The sequence below is a fragment of the Balaenoptera borealis genome (assembly GCF_965194805.1).
Source record: "Balaenoptera borealis genome assembly, chromosome: 20".
Taxonomy (NCBI): Eukaryota; Metazoa; Chordata; class Mammalia; order Artiodactyla; family Balaenopteridae; genus Balaenoptera; species Balaenoptera borealis.
The window spans coordinates 20,338,911-20,357,811 of NC_138879.1; the positions used below are offsets into that span (position 1 = coordinate 20,338,911).

Sequence of the window (18,901 nt, forward strand, 5' to 3'; positions counted from 1 at the left end):
AAGGCCTGACCCAGAATGTGACCAAGGTGTGAAATGCGGTCCTCCTCCCCAGGCCCTGTGCAAGGACCTCATGGAAGAAATGAGAAAGGTGCTAAGAAGAAAGGGTTTCAGGAGAGTGAAGAAACGGATGAGCTCCAAGGAACTCAAAAAGCTTAAAGGGGGGAGGAAAGAGAAAGGCCTGGGAGTAGAGGTATGTCTGCCCAGCTGCTGGCCATTGGTTTGTCTTGCTGAGTGCCTACTGTGTGCAGGGCACTGTGGGAGGCTTTCTGGAATAAATAAGGATGGGACAGCCTCAGCCATCACACAGTGAGGGAGACCTACTTGTAAACCCCTAAGCCTTGAAAACAGAATGAAGTGCACGCTGGCAGTGGTGGAGCTCTAGGAGCCCAGAGGGAGAAGGAAGGTGTCTGCCCAAGAACAGGGAGCAGCTGAGAGTAGGAGCTGCGGCTGGACCCACCTGTGCCACCCCAGGGCCGGGCGGTACAGTCAAGTAAACCAGGCTCCTCCAGCTTGTCTCCTCCTCTGTATACCGAGTACCTGCCTCAGTGACTGGTGTAAAGATTACATGGGTGCTTAGCACAGCACCTGGTGCACAGGAAGCTCTTTTGAATACCCACCCACCGAGCTTTCAGTGGTTTCACAGAGGGCGTGGCTGAGCAGCTGAGGACGGAGTTAGGATTTCATTACATGATTCATCTATCCCTTTGGCCACTGCCATCCTAGTCCCGGCTCCATAATTCCTGAAACGGCTGTGGTTGGTTGGGGCAGAGGCTGGGACCTGCCGGACTAGGGGGAGGCAAGTGAGGCATTTCAGATGCAGCTTTTAAGGAACGTAGGGCCAAAAAACTCAATAAGGAAGAGAAAGTATTTTAACGCAATACTGTAAAAAAAAAAAATTAATGCAAAACCCGATGATGAGTAAAATATCAAAATTTAAAATAAAGACAGGATTCGACCTTGTACTTGCACGACCCTCCCTCCCTCGCCTCAACCGAATCTCGGCGCGGGACCCGGGAGGGGTGACTGCCTGCCTCTTCAAGGAGTTCATCATTACCTTGTACAAGAAGAGGCCGCACAAGCCCTCCGCTCCCCACCCCCCCAGCCTCCGCCGCCGCACAGGTGCCTCGAAGCCCGGGTGCCCCATGCGGCGGGAGTGCGGGCTGGCGGCCGGCAGCACGGCTGCCCCGCCCCAGCGCCGAGTCAGTTTCGGGTTTCGACTCGCCGCGCCTGCGCAAAGGGGGCCGGGCTCGGCCCACCCGGCGCCCGCCCGCGCGCGCTCCGCCCCCGGGCTATGTAAGGCGGCCCCCAGTAGGGTCGCGTCACCGCTATACTCCGTGTCCTTCCGCGCAGGCGGGCGGCCCCGGAGAGCTGGTGCTGAGACGGCGGCGCCCCCTCCTCATCATGGTGAGCGGGCGCGGGAAGGCCGGGAGGGGAGCAAGCGGACCGGGCCGGGGTGGCACCATAATGGAAAACTGGAGTATTGGGGAATTTGGGAGAGGAAGTGGCATGCAAATGAGGACCCGAGGTTCCGGAGTTGAGTCGGGGCTTTCTTGGCTGTCGGGTACAGGCCTGAGGTAGGGGTGGTGCTGGGAGAGTGGGGAGTGGGGACGGCGCTGGAGGAGGAAGGGAACCGCTCCGCAGAAGGTGCTGCCCCGGAGCAGACCCGGCTGGCGGGTGGGCCTGGGTAGCGTGCGCTGGGCCCGCGCCGGGCTGGCGTTCAGCGCCCTCCCCTGCCCAGGGCCTTGTCTGAGATAAATGTACGCCAGCTGAGCACTCAGGGTGCTGGCGGGAGGTGGGGCCTCCCGGTTTAGAGGAGAAGGCGCTGTACAGTAAAAACTATTGATTGTCACCTGTGGCTTTTAGCAGGCAGGAAAACAAGTGGCTCAGAGAGGTGCTGCTGACACACAGCGAGGGGTGAGCAGAGCGAGACCCTGGACGCAGGTGCCCTGAACCGCCCAGTCCTGGGGCAGGCACAAAGACCACGACTTTGTGGGGGGCCCAGGGCAGAGGAGGAGGAGGTGGCAGGCGTGCTGAATGAAGCCCTTTGTCTAGCGCTCTCCTGCCCTGCCCCCCGCCAGCCCTTCTGTGGGACCATTGTCCCCCCATCCCAGACAAGAGAGTATTATCTGTCGCTGGCATTGTTGGGGGAAGGGAGGCGGTCTTTGGGTGACCCTTCTCCACCCTCACCCTGCTCTGTGCCCTCAGGGCCACGGCCGCTGTGGCTTTGCCCAGACATAGAGCCCCCCACCTCCAAAGAGGTCATCCTTAATAAGTGCCAGGAATATAAAGTTAGGGTTCACTCCTAGAAATGCAGGCTTCAGGCCCTCCCCTGCACGCACTTCCAGCACCGTTTTCCTTTCGAGGTGGCAGCAGTGGGCGATCCTTGAGGCTAATCCTTGAGGCTACGGTTCGCACTAGAGGAAAGAGTTTAGGACCGCTCAGACAAGCATCCCTCTCCATCCTGCAAAGCCAGAAGCCTTCGGGTCTCAAGGACCGAGGAGAGACGGTCCAGCAACCCACGGCTCGGGAGGGTGCCCAAGGCACCAGGGGTGCCTGTCAATCAGGGCCGTAGCACCTGAGCCAGCTGGGGTTCCCGGTTAGAATGAGGCCAGACACAAGGAGGCGAAGCTGGCGGGGTGGCCCCGAGTGACCTGGCTGATGTCTGTCTTCCCCTCCTCACACAGAATAGAGGCTTCTCCCGAAAGAGCCAAACGTTCCTGCCCAAGATCTTCTTCCGCAAAATGTCATCCTCAGGGGCCAAGGACAAGCCAGAGCTGCAGTTTCCCTTCCTGCAGGACGAGGAGACGGTGGCCACACTGCAGGAGTGCAAGACGCTCTTCATCCTGCGCGGCCTGCCCGGGAGCGGCAAGTCCACGCTGGCCCGGGTCATCGTGGACAGGTACCGGGATGGCACCAAGATGGTGTCCGCCGACACCTACAAGATCACCCCCGGTGCCCGGGGGGCCTTCACCGAGGAGTACAAGCAGCTGGACGAGGACCTGGCTGCTTACTGCCGCCGGGATGTCCGGGTCCTCGTGCTCGATGACACCAACCACGAGCGGGAGCGGCTGGAACAACTCTTTGAGATGGCCGACCAGTACCAGTACCAGGTGGTGCTGGTGGAGCCCAAGACGGCGTGGCGGCTGGACTGTGCCCAGCTCAAGGAGAAGAACCAGTGGCAGCTGTCGGCCGACGATCTGAAGAAGCTGAAGCCTGGGCTGGAGAAGGACTTCCTGCCGCTCTACTTCGGCTGGTTCCTGACCAAGAAGAGTTCCGAGGGCCTCCGCAAAGCCGGCCAGGCCTTCCTCGAGGAGCTGGGCAACCACAAGGCCTTCAAGAGGGAGCTGCGACACTGTAGGTGGCGGGGTGGGCGGGTGGGGGCAGTTAGCCTTATTCGTAAGCCCCTCTTGCTGGGCACGGCGTGCTGCGTGCACGGGACCATTGTTCTCAAAGCACTGGGGGAGGCAGGGGGCTCACCTGGTACCGGCAGAGGCCGCTTTGGGTGGTGGACGCCCCGTGGGTTATGGGAGAGGCGTTTGCCAGGCACCTTGCCTCTCACCGCACCCTTCCTCCTGCCCTCGGCTCCCCATCTGCGCTCTCCCAGCCTGGATCTAGGCCACTGACCCCGTCTCAGAGGTGGGAAAAACAAATTACTTACTGCCATAGCAGGAAGTACATCAACATTTCGTAAAACCTTGGAGGGAGAATCTGGTCCGATGTTTTCAAACTCATTTTTAGCAGCAGAACTATTTTCTAGAATAGAATATGCCATGCAACCCTAAGCTGCAGAAAAATTACAACTCGGACTATTGTGACTCCACTGGCGATGGTTCCCAGTCCTTGAGCTATCCAGTGCACCTCCTGTGGCATCCCACAGCTCCAGAGTACAGTCTCCGTAGTCTAGCCCCTCGTTTTTGCAGATGGGAAAATGCCCAGAAGGGTTGCAGGGTTTGCCCAAAGCTGTAGTGAGAGCTCGACTCTGTTGCCTCTAGAGGGGCCTCCCCTTATTGGGTTGGACCAGGGTTCGCTCCTGCAGGGGCTGTTTGCTCCATCGAGAGGGGAGGTTTGGGATAGGGAAGGACCCTGTTGGCCCTCCTTCTCCAGTGGCCCATTGGGGAATATGTCACCCATTCCCACTAATCATCTGTTCTTCCTTTAACTCATTCCTAGTTCCCCCTGATTTTAGGCTATCTTCATACTTGAAATATCCCCACCGTGTTTCTTTGCGTTGTCAGAGGTAATTTGTGCCGGTATAAGTTCTCAGAGAACTCTTACCTCAGCTCCTAAAATTCCAATGCTGGGAAACCGGGGAACTGTGGTGCCTGCACCAGCCAGGCGTGAGCCCTGTACCTGTGAATCGCGTGACAGAGAAGCTCCCAAGGCAGGGCTCCTAGTTAGAGCTGGTTCTGCCCTGGAGATTGCCTCTTGAGGCTGCTTTTACCATTAAAAACTGGGATCCTTCTGCCCAGGACACAGCAGGAGAAATGTAATGGGCCACAAACAAGGCCTGCCCTCAGAGTAGAGGTCTCCCTCCCCTGTGGAGGGTGAGCGACCTCCTTCACAGGGATTCAACCCTGGGGGTAAACAGGAAAAGCCTAGTGACTCTGAAGCTAGCCACAAGGCTTAGAGTCTAGAGACTGAAATCAGATACCCCAAGTCTCATCGAAACTACCAGCCACATAATGTCATCCTGTTATCTCCCAAGACCCTTCCTGCACCAGGCCCGTTATAGGCTTTCTTCCACCAAACGAGGCTGTAAGCTACCTATTACTACAGTGTCCAGGTAACTTCTTGTTCAAGTGGCCCCTGAGTGAAATGGGGCATGACTAATAATTACCTAGGTGGTCTTGGGAAAACTGGGATGTGTGGTCACCCCCAGTTGTATTTGATTGACAGATTAGGGTCAATCACTTGCCCCAGGTCCACAGGCTTGGAAGTGGGCTGGATGTTAATTATGCTGTTTCTGGCTCCTTCCCATATACCACACAGTTCCCAACCTCTTTTTTCTTTCTACCCCATTTTTCATGACCTGCTTCCCTCTTTTCAGATGTGTAGCTAGTGAAGTTCAGATTCCCTTGGCATATGCCACCTACCCCTGGGTTACAAGTGCCTTAGTTTTCACGTCTGGGTAAGAGACGTAAAAATCTGTAGAACGTAAAGCAGGGAACTTATATCAACACCTTTTCATAGCTCCAAAGTTGCTATTAATTTGACCAACTAACGAATGGTAGTGGATTGCTCAGTTATAGTGGATTGCAAATGTATACTTAATGTCCGATTTTTTTCCTCTGGGTCTCCCATGGTCTTGGTGATAGATGTCGCAGTGCCCCTGCTCTCCCGCCCTGACTGCCCCACTCTCTCCCCCTTCAGTTGTCTCTGGGGATGAGCCCAGGGAGAAGATTGAACTGGTCAGCTACTTTGGGAAGAGACCCCCGGGCGCGCTGCACTGTACAACCAAGTTCTGTGACTATGGGAAGGCCGCTGGGGCCGACGAGTACGCCCAGCAGGATGTGAGTGCTCCTCGGGGACACCTGGCTGAGGTGGGGAGAGGGCAGGGTCTTCCGGAGAAGGGTACCGGCTCAAGGCAGGGACCACAAACCAGACAGCCTCTCAGGAAAAGAGGCGGCTCCGTCCCCAGCTCGCCGGCAGCCTGTCTAGTGCCCCCCAGGGCCTGCCCACCAGAGCCCGTTCCTTCTGCAGATGCGCAGGGAGTGCTGGTCGGCAGCAGCTCCTGCTCTGGCCCCTGAGCCTGTGTTCAGTTCCGAAGGCTAGAAGTCCCTTACCCCCAGTCTGAGGCCTGGCTGTGCTCTGAAGTGGGGAGTGTCGATAGGGAGGCTTATTGGCTTAGGGGTACCAGCCCCGTCCCTGCCACACAGCCCGAGTCTCCCGCCCACAGCCTCTGACATGGGATCCTTAACCACCGGGCGTGGCCGACTCCAGCCTCCTTGAGGTTTCCTTCACAGCAAGGCCGTCCCTGACCCTCTGCCAGCTCCCCCACTTCTCTGCCTAGGTTAAGGCAGCCATTTTACTTGTTTATTCATTGGTCTCCTCCCACACGAATGGAAGCTCCCTGAGGGCAGCACTATTTACAGTGTGGTTCACCTTGTATCCCTAGCACCTACCACAGCTGCATGAATGAACACAGCACTTTCACTCCCATCTCTAACTGTTCATTCATTTAGCAATGTTTATTAAGCACCTGTTATGCACTAGACACTGTTAGGACCAGGGGTTGTGAGCAAAATAGGGAAGATTTTATGGTCAAAATTGGAGAGATGGGCTTTTTCAGAGAATCAGATATAATGTAAGCCAAAGTGTATGGAGTAGATTTTGATCAAAGTCCTTTATTTCTGACCTCACCCCACCCGCCAGGATAATGCCTGGATACCAGGGTGCTTTTACAGGGTGAGTCGAGTAGTAACGACAACAGCCCTTGCCAGGCTCTTCTTTAGTCCTCACGCTGAGGAAGGTTCTAGCCTCAGCTCTCTCTTACAGGTGAATGAGCCCTGAAGCTAGTGGGTGGGGAGCCTGGCCTGAGCTCAGGAAGCCTTGCGTCTCACGCCTGCTCTCTCCTGCCTCTCTGGCACCTTCATTTTTTCAAGCAGCCTGGACAGTGTCAGTGGAAAGACATCCTCCGAGCACATGGCCACGGATGTGGATGTCTGTGGGCTCTGCTCGGTGGCACTCACTGTCCCTCTCTCGATGCCGCCACCTCCAGCTCAGTCCTCTGTCCTCTCTCCATAGGTGGTGAAGAAATCCTACTGCAAGGCCTTCACGCTGACCATCTCTGCCCTCTTTGTGACACCCAAGACGACGGGAGCCCGGGTAGAGCTGAGCGAGCAGGAGCTGGCCTTGTGGCCGAACGACGTGGACAAGCTGTCCCCCTCTGACAGCCTGTCGCGGGGCAGCCGCGCGCACATCACCCTGGGCTGCGCGGGTGACGTGGAGGCCGTGCAGACGGGTGTTGACCTGCTAGAGATTGTGAAGCAGGAGAAGGGGGGTAACCGCGGCGAGGAGGTGGGTGAGCTCAGCCGGGGCAAGCTCTACTCCTTGGGCAGTGGGCGCTGGATGCTGAACCTGGCCAAGAAGATGGAGGTCAGGGCCATCTTCACGGGGTACTACGGGAAGGGCAAGGCTGTGCCCACACGGGGCGGCCGCAAGGGTGGCGCCTTTCAGTCCTGCACCATCATCTGAGTGTTCCCGGGCCACGGGCCCCCGCTCTTTACAAGGGAATGGGGAGGAGAGGGAAGCATCCCTCTGCTTGATTTTTGGTTTAAGATTTCTTTTTTTTTTTTTTTTTTACTCAAAGTTAACCTTCTTGTAACTTTTAAAAAACTTGTAAAATAACTGCTCTTTTTTCCTGCCCACCCCCTTCCCCTCTAACGCTCAAGCTCTCAACACAAGGGGGTGAGTAGGCGCCATTCAGGAACCCAGACCAAAGCTGATGAGGCTGGGCCGAGTTGGGCCTGGACCGGAGCCACAACCCCAAGACCCGCTTACAGTTGCTGGGCCCCTAGGCCCACTGCCCCACACAGGGCCGGCTAGTGGGGACGGACACCCCAGCGCTGCTCGTATTCGCGGGGTGGTCACCACGGCCACAGAAGACTAGTGGTGGATTTGAGACGGGATGATCCCTGGGCTTTGATCCCATTTCTTAATCAGTGTAGCCCCAGGAAGCCTGGGCCTATTTACCGGGGTAGAAAAGAGGTTTTTACCTTCCACCTTTGGTCCTAAGTGCCCGTCCCCTCCTCCTCACACTGTAACTAGGTAACAGTTTGATACGAGGGAAGAAAAGAGAGTAAGCAGCAGCCACATCCCAGGCCGGCTACAGGGCTCACCCCAGGAAGCGGGTGGGCTGCCATCCTTCCAGGGGCATAGTTCTGCCGTGTGGATGGGGAGATCAGGGCCAGAGACAGCGCCTCGGTGGGAAAGCTCCAATCTTGCTGTCTGCCCAGCCCATCTTGCCTCCTTGGTGCCTCCGGAGGCCTCTGTGCCTCCGCTAAAGGGGGTCAGTGGGTACCAAGAGCCAATGGAGTGGCCCCCAGCTGTTACGCGCCAAGCCCCACCCGGTGCCTCTGGGAAGGGGCTTTTAACATTGCTGCAGGTGCTGTGGTTCCTGGGGTGCCCTCCGCTGCCCTCTGCTCAGTAACAGGGCCTTGCTAATCGGGTTGTCACTTGACAGAAGTGCCCGGGATTTTAGTTACTATCCTGGCTTTGCCCAACCTCAGCAACTTGTAAGACTGATAATGAAATAAATCGTGTTAATCCTAGCTGCGTGCAGTCTCTCTCACCCTCTATGCCCAGCTCAGTCTTCCCTGGGGCAAGGGCAGGGTGCATTAGGACTGCCTTTGTCCCCCAGCTTGGGGCCATCGGTCCTGTCTCCCCTCTGCGGGCTGAGCACAGCTGTGGCGAGGCTGGGCAGTGGAACAGTGTTGGCTTTCATGAGGAGGCAGAAGGGAGAGAGGCTGGTCTTGGATGCACACAGGCGGGACTTGGCCGGTGTGAGGGACGTGGAGCACAGAGCTGCCACCCCCCAGCAACTGGGCACAGGCCCGCAGGTGTGCCTGCGTTCTCTAGGGAAGGCCACCTTCAGATCAGTGCCACTTCAAACACAAGGGAAGAGCTGACTCTTCCAAGCCAACAGGGGCCTGGATGGCTACATGGGAACTTCCCAGGCCTAACGCAGTCAGCATTTCACCGCGGCCTTGGCACTAAAGGGGGAAGACTGGAAAGAAAGGGGCAGAGGCTCAGATGGAAGAGACATAGCTATTTGGGCCAAGGTCTTTACCCAGCCATCTCTACTTACCAAAGCACCAAAAATCTGAGCTTCAGCCAAAGCTTCAAGTGTGTCTGCCTGAAACTGAGATTATTCACCACAAACACAAAGCTTGACCTGAACAGCATGACATATACCACTGCCTCCTTCCCCCAGCTTGCTCCCATACAGGAAGGGACACCAGTGGAGAAGGCAAGGGGCGTTTGCTAAGAGTGGTATTTCCAGCTGAGTGAGCTGATGTCAGCGCCCAGATCCCTGCGCCCAGGAGCTGCCTGTCCCACTTGGAAAGGATCTGAGGGTCAAGAAGGCAGGATTTTGTCCTTGTCACCATCTCCCTCAAGCAGTGGGAACTCTGAGAGCCCATGTAAGCCTATGAGTTAGCCCAGCCTGACACCTGGCACCCACTTTGGACACACGCAGCTTCTAGTGACTTCTGGTGGCCCTACCGTAAAATGTGTTCTCTGAATTGGCTGCCCCGTGACTGGCATCAGGCTGGGCACGGTAGCGTCCCCAGGGCCTGCCCAGCACTCCGTGCTAAACTGATTTGGGGGCAGCCAGCACCCCACCTGCCCCCAGGTGCCCCCACCCCTCGAGGGGTGGCTTGCTGAGCATAAAGTCCACGTGGGCATCAGCTCTGTGCTGGGGGCTCAGCTCTGGCCCACTGACTCTGGAGTGACACAAAGCGGCTGCCAGAGCAAAGTGCCAGAAAGGGTCAAAACATTTTATTCTCTTAATTTTTTTTTTTTTAATAAAGTTAAACAGTAAAACAAAAATTCACAAGCTGCCCTGTCCACCCCCTACCTCCCTCCCCTACCCGCAGTCTTCGGCGCTGGCTCCCTTTCCTTCACCCCACTCACACAGACACCGGGTATCCAGCTGAGAAAATGAAACTGCTCTAAGTACGTGGATCATAATGAAGGGAGGAGGTGAACTGTGTCCACATTCGAGGTTAAACTGAGCAAGTCTGCATTTTCTGGGCTCCGGGTGGTTTCCTTTCATTAGCCAAATTGAAAAAAGAAATTCCCTGGACCAGATGCTGTAGGGAAAAGAAAAGCTTGTTAGCTGGCTCTGTGAGTTTTCTGGGGGAAGATCAGTTTGCCCTGATTATGGAGAGTCTTTAAGGGCTACTTCAAACAGAAAAACCTCTAAGGGTATCAAACAGGCTGGGCCTTGGGGTGTAGGAGGGAGCATGCAAGCAGGTTGTATGTGCGTAGTTCTAACACCTTCACTCTTGCAGACAAGCTCCGGTACTAGGGAGCTTAGAGACGTCTCCCTGACCCTGTGCAGGTGTGCCCGCAAACCCCTCCTCCATCCTCAGCAGCACCCGAGGGTGCAGATGTCCTGCTGGACGAGAATTCTGCTGCCTCCACTGTTGGGCCCCTAGTGCTGCCTAACTGGGGAGTCCTTGTGTCGGTTTGTGGTCTGGGAACTCAGGCACACCCACCTTCAAAGCTGAAGCCCCCAGGACCGCCAAAGAATGCCTTGAAGATATTGTTTGCATCAAAATCTGCGGAGCAAATTGAGAAGCAGAGAAGGCACAAAAAGGTGAAAAAATTAGAAGTGTCTGAAGAGGAACTTAAGAGAGACCCATTCTCTAATGGGTCTCCAAAGCTTTCCCAGATAATATCACTTGCCTCCTTTCCCCAAACTTCACCAACGAGAGGTGATCCCACTACTTGATCCCACTCCTGGGATGTGTTCCCTTCTTCCAAGCATGGTCCCAAAGGAAAGCTTTTGCCTCAACCCACTTCACTGGGCCTTCTCAAGAACTGGAAATGCCCTTTGCGCTTTACTACATAAGACTTTCTCCGCACTGTCTCCCTATAAGTCTGGGGCTGCTACTGAAAAGGCCAAAATGTATCACTTAAGTGCTACTAAGACTGTATATAAGAATGAGACCTATGATTTACTGCATGTGTTTGATGCCATACTCTGTCTACACTGTATGCCAGAAAAAAAGCTATAGTCTACTAAGCACCTACCAGGTGCCAATCACGGTGCTGGGTACTTTGCATACATTATATCATTGAGTACCAATTTATACTCAACAAAACCTAAGCAGAAGCTCAAGTAACTTGCCCAAGATCACGTGGCCAGTGAAAGCAACAAAACAACACTGCCAACTCCTGTGTGCCTCTAGTGCCGTGCTTTCTTCACCAGGCCACAGCAGGTCTCACGTCCCCAGTCTGCCTAACTCCCTAAGCTGCACAGGATTTATCTCCACCAGCCAATCCCACCCACAGGCACATTGTGTCCAAAAGTAAATTTTTCTTTGCCTGTGTATCTGCTCACCTTCCTGGGTCCCCCAGCTAAGGGAATAGCCCCATCAGGTCAGCTGTGCCAAAGCCACTCTTGACTTAGTCCTCTGCCTCTCCCAACACGTTCCACAGCCACTCCTGTTGATTCTCACACTGTCTCCCGATTGTACCCTCCGATTCTCTCCTAGTGATTGTGTCTTCCCTCCTCCTCACCCTTTCCAAACCAGCTCGCCTCAGTGCCATCACAAATATATCTCCAGAGCCTAAATCAGGTCCATGGCTCCCCGACTTATATCCCTTCAATAGCTTTCGACTGCCTACAATTCTTCTCAACTGCTGGGCAGAGCAATGTTTATTATTGGTAAACCTAGGGTTTTTTTGGGGGGGGCTGCACCTCGCAGCATCAAAACCATGCCCCCTACAGCGGAAGCGCAGAGTCCCAACCACTGGACCGCCAGGGAAGTCCAAACCTAGGTTTTATAAAACACACACACACACACCTGAATATAGGTTTTATAAAACACACACATACACACACCACCCCCACCGAACTGGCAAGGTCAGAACTATCTGTATAGCATCATCAACCTTATTTTAAATTCCAATAGATTTTCTCAGTGGAAGAGAAAGGGTTGGCATCAGAGGCAGTGGTCTGAGAACTGTGCATAGTTCAGGGCTTCTTTTATCTCCAGCTAAGCTCACAGTGAGCAATGATGCTCACGGCTGCGCTTTACTTCATTCTAAGTCTTTTGCGGAAACTGAAGTCTGTGAGGGCTTACAGGAATGTGTGAGACGCATAAATATCAGTCAGCAAACACTTTGCAGTGGGGGAAGAAAGAACTTCCAGCCAAAAGGAAAAGCCCACATTCTTTCCTGTAGCCTCTAAGGCCTGCTGAGGTCTGACCCAGCTTCTGTGCAGCTCTCACCCCCCTGTGCCTCGAGCACCCTCTATCCTCCTAGCTGAGCCCCTGGTAGCTCCCACAAGGTGCTATGCTTTTCTGCACATCCAAGCCTTCCCTTGCTAGTGCTGACCTCCTCGGCACCCACTCTGCACCCTTGACACCTGCTATACTTTATTGCCCTCGCTGGACTCCATGTCTATTAGACCAGGGGTCAGACTTGGCCTATGGGCCAGAGTTTGCAAACCCCTGGACTGGGGGTTCCCGGACGTCAGGGAATCTGTTTGATTCACCTTTGTTATTTTCCACACCCATCAGAGTACCTCACACATTACAGGTACTCATCAGAGTGCACTTTACAAATTGCGGAGCGTCACTGGCCGATTACATAAGACTCTCCCTCTGGAGTGTCTTTAGAAAAAATGTTAACGTTCCGTAGCTGTCAGATTCATCCTAGGCTGCCCCAACCAACTCCCAACTCACCACCCATATTCATGCCCTCTTCATCCAGGTCTTGTCCACTGTCGTATCGAGTCTTTTTCTTGGGATCAGAGAGTATGGTAAAAGCTTCTCCGACTTCCTTGAACTTTTTCTCCTCCTCCTTCTGAACTTCAGCACTGGCTCCACTGTGCCGATCTAAAGGGAGGAGTATGGGAAGAACTCAGAGCCTCAAGAAAACAAAGTTTAAGAGAAAGACCACATTATGCCTGATTTTAGAATCTGGTACTTCCCAAATTCGGAGGGTATGGAACTGAGCAACACCGTATTCCAGCTGAGGAGCCGCTCTGAGGCTTCCGTGCTGGACTGAGCTTGGCAGCGCCGGCCTAGCCTGCTCCTCCCACTGAGCCCCCTCCCCACCCGCTCTACCTGGATGGTGCATCAAGGCCCGTTTCCGATAAGCTTTCTTGATCTCGTCCTCAGAGGCATTCTTGTCTACTCCAAGAATCTTGTAGTAATCTTTCCTCTTACTCTTCTTCAGTTCCAGCTGTGCATTTTTTAGGAGCTGTTTGTGTTCTGGAGGAAGACATCTGGAGTCAACGGATGAGCCTGATTCTGGCTTCCCCTACCAGGCCCCGCCCAGATGCCCTGGAGGCAGAAGCCTCATTAACCATACCAGGGGTTTTTACAGTGTTTTCTTCTGGAGATTAAAAAAATCTACTCCTGGGTATGTTCTTCACATTGGCCTCATCACACAGAAAAGGAAGTGAAAGTGACAGGGAGGACTGGGGACCAGAAAACAGGTGCCTTGTCCCACTCTCGGGGTCTCTGCTCACTTCTTCAAATAAGCTCCAGGTTCATCCCTGAATCAAACTACTCCTATGTCCAGTTTTAGGACCTACAAGTCAGACCACACAGTTCCCTGAGAAACATGCTCTCAAACTCCTTTACCTTTTGTTTTCTCCGTCTGATATACTTTTTCATAGTCCCGTACTGCTTCTTCATACTGTTCTGTGTCCATGTAACTGAGAAGGAAATACAGGGCAGTACAGTGACATAAATAGCAATGGCCTTCAGTATCACTCTAGGGGAAGAGGCATGGCTCAAGCAAGAGACACACACTTTTGGTTGAGATGCTTCATGAAACAGGAGTCCTTAAGCTAGCCATAAGAAAAATGAACTACCAATTCCTCAAGAAAAAGAGAGAGAGAGGTCTCACGTGACTTGCACCTAACCAGCAAAGTGATATTCTGCTCTGAGCAGACAGCAACCAAGGGCAGAGTGTTCCTTCTGATTTCACTCAGAGCCACCGAGAGGCATCTGGATCACCTCAGGAGAGAGAAATGTGAAGGTACCTACTTAATTACTTGGGACTGAAACACAGGAGAAAAACTATCAAGTGAGATCAATGGATATGGAAGAGCTTGGAAACACAGAGTGCCATAAACATGCAGGGCCAGCTCCAATCCAGAGTAGATGTGGGATTCGTCAGCCACTAGAAGGATCAAGTTCAAGGTGGTGGCTGCTGGCAAATGCTTCCATTAAGACTAATCAATCTGAGAGATGTAGGTGAGATAGAAAAGGAGACTGTAAACACAGGCTTGCTTCTATTTCAATAGCACAGAAGAATGGAGGGCCCCTGGCCCAAAATGGGAGGAAACAAGCTTGACAGGCTGATCGCCAGACCTTTTAAGTGTCTCTTCCACAGAAGTAAAGTGAAATGCCACTTTACTTCTGTGGAAGAGACACTTGAAAGGTCTGGCGATCAGCCTGTCGCATTTTCCTGATAATATCACTGGCTCCAAGACTGGCCTACCGATTAAACAGACTCTGGTAGCACTTCCAGACAGTCACCATCAGCTGGGGAGTGGGAAGTGACCACGCTGTACAGCTAGCCACTGCACAAAGAGGTTCAATTTACTACACTGCTGCCACACAAGCCGATCTCTGCAAACATCACAGAGCCCCACCAGGCTTAGAGGCCAGAGCAGGGGGAGCATTACCGCTGTGGCTGGCAAAAGAGAAGCCCAACATCTTAGGCATCTCTGATTTTCTGGCCACATATTTATTAATGACTTTTAAAAAATGGTGACAAAACCAATGCCTCACAGACGCAAGGTACAAATGCTACTAGGAGCACAGAGAACCCATTTGCAGGATGGAGTATAATAATATAAACTGAAGTAACAGAAAATTAATAACTGACAGCTCTGGGTATAGAAATGATGTGACAAACAAGTTACCCTGATGGACTTACCAGGCCCTTACATAATGTACTAAATAAACTTATATTAGTGATTTGCATTTTTACTTCACACTTTTTTTTTTTAATTCAAGGACATCCTTACATTAAAATATTTTTTTTTTTTAAGTTGAAGAAAAAGTAGAAAAGTAGAGCTTTAGGGCAAATGGAAAACTCCAGCCCATCATGGGAAATGTAGCAAAGATCTGGCCTCTCCCCACCTGTAGGGGTGGATTGAGGCGGACTGGGGCAACAGTCAGGCCTCTCGTAAGGCTCCAGCCTGAGCTAGTCTCCAGTACTTCTTGTCAGTCCCAGCTGCCCAAGGGGACTGCTGCCAAGCCCTCAGCCGACTGTGCCCAACAGTGCCCGCTGTCCTCTGCGGCAGGATCTCATGGCAGAGCCACTCAGAGAACAGTTCTGTTTCTACCACAGAGATAAGGAGCTATCTGATCAAAGCAATTCCTGATTTTTATTTATTGCACGTATGAAAAATAAAATCCTTCATCCCATTACCCTCCTAACAAATCCAGAATTTTCTGTTCTCTTCCCAACCCTGTTCAAACACTACAAAGTGTTCCACTGAGTTGATACAGTATTATGTATCCAGCCACCCCCTTCCCACTAGACATCTAGGTGAGATTCTCCTCTTATGCTTTCACAATAACACTGCAGTAAACATGTATATAGCATTTTGTGTCTGATAAAATGTGTCTTGAGCTGGGTCAAAGGGTATGCTTTCATCTTCCAAAGCTTCCATGTGTGTCTGCAAGTGGTTTGAAAAGATGATATGACTGACAGTTGGTCTCACAGAATCTGTAATATAATTCCGTGTATGTTTGTTGGACAGATTTAGTCATCTACTTAGAAATTCACTTAAAAAAAAAAAAAAAGCACTACACACAGGAGTTTTCCTATTTTTTACAAACACGGATAATTTTGGGAAAACTAAATGGGAAGTAGCCCATGCTCTGCACCACTGGTGAGACTGGGAAGCTTGAAGAACTATGGGCTCATCAGATAGCAGTAACAGCACCTGTTCTTTGGCTATGCCATTTCATGACAAGGAATGGGATGGGTGTTGGAGGACTGGTATACAACAAATAGGTCTTCCTTTAGGAACTTTAAAGACAGGACATTCTTCTCTGGCTGGGAAATTAACCTGAAAAAAGAAAAGACGGATTTTGGGGAGAGGTCTCTCCTAGCCCCTGCTCACGTTCCTGTCCGGAGAAAAGAGTCTAGTGGGTTCAAGAATAAGATGAACAAGTATGCTGGGGAGCAACCTGACTCTGAAGGCATATCTGAGCACTAGATCTAGGCAGGTATATCCTGCCTCATAAATCACCTAGTCAGACAAGGATATTTCAAAAGGGGCTTCCATATACTGCTGGGAGGCTGAGCCAGATTAAATCCCTTCCTATCAAAAGACTGTCTTCCCTAACCCAGAACATACAGGATAGGCACAACTCTCAACTATCACAAGAGATACCTTATTCCTCCTCTTCCAAGCACCATACATTCATTCAACAAAACATTAATTGAGTGAGCACCTACTGTGTGCCAAGCACCAAGTACTATGCCAAGTTAGAGCAAAAGTATACAACACAAAATAAAATCTCCAAAGGAAATGGATTTAAACTTTAACAAAAGGAATTTGGGTCAGGCATCAGAGGAAACTTACTGACCGTGAGGGGCGTAAGACACTGGCATGGGAGACTGAGGGAGCTTGTGCAATCTCCTCCGCTGGAGGTCTATAAAGATAGTCTAGGGCTGGAACAATCCCACCTAGAGGCAGGGGGAAGGACCAAATGACCTCACAACATCCCTGGGTCTGCTTCATCATCCATAATGCAATTCCCCTGGCAGGCCAGCAGCAACTCCCTCTTCCCCCCATCCACCAGAGGAACTTACCACTGAGCTCTTCTCAAGTAGGCTTTTATATAAGTGTCATCAAGCTTCACTGCATTTGTGCAGTCTTCTATTGCATCATCTAGTTTCCTAAGCTTCAGGAAAAAGAGAGCAGTCATACTTCACATCTTGGGCGACTGAGGGAGCCCAGAAGCTGTGGGCATGGCTTCAAAATTCTAAGAGGATCGATCAGTCATGCTGGCCCCCTAACCGCCACACTCATTCTTGGTCACTGGAAAGCCAGTATGTCAGAGGGCTAAGGACACCAAATTCAAAATTGGTTTCTTTCTAAATGATGGAAGCAAAGCACACTTATCTGCAAGGATAAACCACCTCTACCATTCCAGGTTAGTGCCCAACCAAGACATGGAAAGAGTAAGGGTGGTTCTTGCCTCCTATTCTTCCAGAGGCCAACTGGAGGGATCAGAATTACTGTGATTTCTAAACTACTAGGGTTCTGCAAGAGCAAGGAGCCTATTCTTGTTTCTGACGGTTGTGTGGGACAGAACTTAGGACATTTTCAACTGAGCATGGTGACCATCAGTTATACTGGAGAAAAAAACTAAGCCTGCCTCATACTCGAATTTCCTCCAAATCACTCCTAAGAAAGAAATAATCACTTGCTTAGGCAAAAAGAAGCAATACTTGCTTTAAAAATTGTCCCAAAGCCTCTAGCCATTCTTTTACTGGAAGAAAGAAACTTGAAGAACAGGTGGGAATATCCTTCCAAACTGTCCCTCAAGTGCCCCTAAATTCCACAGAAAAAAAAAAAGCTTGCCTCTCAGAAGGAAGTTCCTAACAAGCTGAAATATCAACCTTTTCTCATCTGGCTTACCCTCATTGGGCAAATTTCCCAAGACCTCTTTGTTGGCCCTTAAAAATATCTCCATAGGCCCCAAGCCCCAGACCAAGTGCTTACCTTGGAATTAACCGTACCCCGATTACAGTAGAGTTTAGCATTTGTTTTTATATTATTGGGGTCTATCCCCAGGGCTTCTGTGTACAGTTCATATGCTAGCTTGTAATTTCCTTCTTTAAATGCTTTATTCCCATCTTCTTTCTTTGCTTTAAGTGCTTTGGCATTCTACAGAGAAAAGCAAGGGGAGGTCAGTTCACATCCAGAAAGCCTCGTCTGAGAGGCCACTGCACAGAGAGGCCAGAGTCTATTTTCAATTTCTTAGATCCCAGTGGTTTAGCATCACATGGCCCTCCACCCTGCCCAACCCCACCACCTGGGTTATTTGTTGCTCATTGGTGCTTCCTACAGAGTGGACAGGGGAAACCAAGATTTATAAAAGAATACCAATGAGACCTGTGTTACCCAGGGTTTACCTCCACTCCCCAGGATAAGCATTACTATCTTTTCTTCACTGAAGGAACAAAAAAAGAAAAAACACACTTAGATATTAAAAGGATCTGACCCTATAGATCACATTTACCTTTAGGCAAATAAAAGTAGTCCTGAAATAATTTCTCATGAAAGGATCAAGCATCCTGGCAAGGAGGGAAGAAGTGCTATCACATTGCCTGTGATTCTAAAACCTTCCACCTTAACTCTCTTAAAGGCGCAAAAAGAAAGCTTTCTTTCCTACCCAGATCTGGTGCCTAGAACTTACTCTGCAAGCGACGCAGGCCTTCTCATGGTCAGGAGCCATCCGGAGAGCTTGGACAAAAAACTGAACCGCCTTCTCAATACAATCTTCATAATAAAGGCAAAGACCTCGTACATATAGAGCATCGGCATTGGTGGAATCCATTCGTAAAATGTCACTGCAAGAGCCAGAAAGGGGCACATTCAGCTGAGGTTTGGATCTCCCCCACCATTACTATCATTTGGCCAGTTTTCTTCTAGACCATGTGTCTAATATGGAAAGTATCCAAAGGTAGATTCCCAAGCACTCTTCCCAACCTGTCCCCAAATAAATCACCTGTATCTATCCTTATAACTTCTTGTGTCTCACAATCTTTATTAGAACAGGGGTTGGGAAATACAGCCCACAGGGCCAAATCCTATCTGCTGCTGGTTTTTGTAAATAAAGTTTTATTGAAACTCAGCCATACCATTCGTTTATCTATTATCTATGGCTGCTTTTACACTATAGTGACTGAGTTGAATTGTTAACAGAGACAACACGGCCTGCAAAGCCTAAAATATTTACTATCCAGCCCTTTAGAGTTTGCAAACCCCTTGAGTAGAAAGAAAAGGACATTTAAAAAAACAAAAACACACAAAAAAATCCACACATCTGTTCTTTCGCATATAGCTCAAGTACCTACTGAACTCCTATATAAATACCTTTGGATTTTCCGTATAATACCCGGTCTAACTTTTGGCTTTAAGTCCCAGGAAGGTCTGATCACCCTGGCTGGCCTACCTACAGGA

At 51.3% G+C, this 18,901-nt stretch overlaps 2 protein-coding genes and 1 long non-coding RNA gene across 7 annotated transcripts in view; 2 read left to right on the plus strand and 1 right to left on the minus strand.

Moving 5' to 3' along the window:
* LOC309618132 overlaps window positions 1-18,901 on the plus strand; it is a 155,347-nt gene that overhangs the window by 39,920 nt on the left and 96,526 nt on the right. The window lies entirely within an intron of this gene.
* Window positions 1,226-8,270, plus strand: CNP (2'',3''-cyclic nucleotide 3'' phosphodiesterase). 2 transcript variants are annotated; one of them, XM_082371426.1, is made up of 4 exons: window positions 1,226-1,404; window positions 2,685-3,354; window positions 5,371-5,510; window positions 6,745-8,270. In XM_082371426.1, the coding sequence occupies exons 1-4, from the start codon at window positions 1,402-1,404 to the stop codon at window positions 7,192-7,194; spliced, it is 1,263 nt and encodes a 420-aa protein (XP_082227552.1). In that variant the 5' UTR covers window positions 1,226-1,401; the 3' UTR covers window positions 7,195-8,270. The 2 variants fall into 2 exon arrangements, with proteins under 2 accessions (XP_082227552.1, XP_082227553.1); XM_082371427.1 differs by lacking the exon at window positions 1,226-1,404 and adding an exon at window positions 1,530-1,574.
* DNAJC7 (DnaJ heat shock protein family (Hsp40) member C7) overlaps window positions 7,280-18,901 on the minus strand; it is a 30,559-nt gene continuing 18,937 nt past the window's right edge. For all 4 annotated transcript variants that reach the window (XM_082371420.1, XM_082371423.1, XM_082371421.1 and 1 more), the window contains 8 exons: window positions 18,135-18,288; window positions 17,438-17,602; window positions 16,522-16,613; window positions 13,323-13,396; window positions 12,801-12,947; window positions 12,417-12,569; window positions 10,221-10,283; window positions 7,280-9,812 (listed from right to left, as the gene is read on the minus strand). In XM_082371420.1, the coding sequence (XP_082227546.1) occupies window positions 9,775-9,812; window positions 10,221-10,283; window positions 12,417-12,569; window positions 12,801-12,947; window positions 13,323-13,396; window positions 16,522-16,613; window positions 17,438-17,602; window positions 18,135-18,288 (886 nt within the window). In that variant the 3' untranslated portion in view covers window positions 7,280-9,774. The remainder of the gene's footprint in view (window positions 9,813-10,220; window positions 10,284-12,416; window positions 12,570-12,800; window positions 12,948-13,322; window positions 13,397-16,521; window positions 16,614-17,437; window positions 17,603-18,134; window positions 18,289-18,901) is intronic.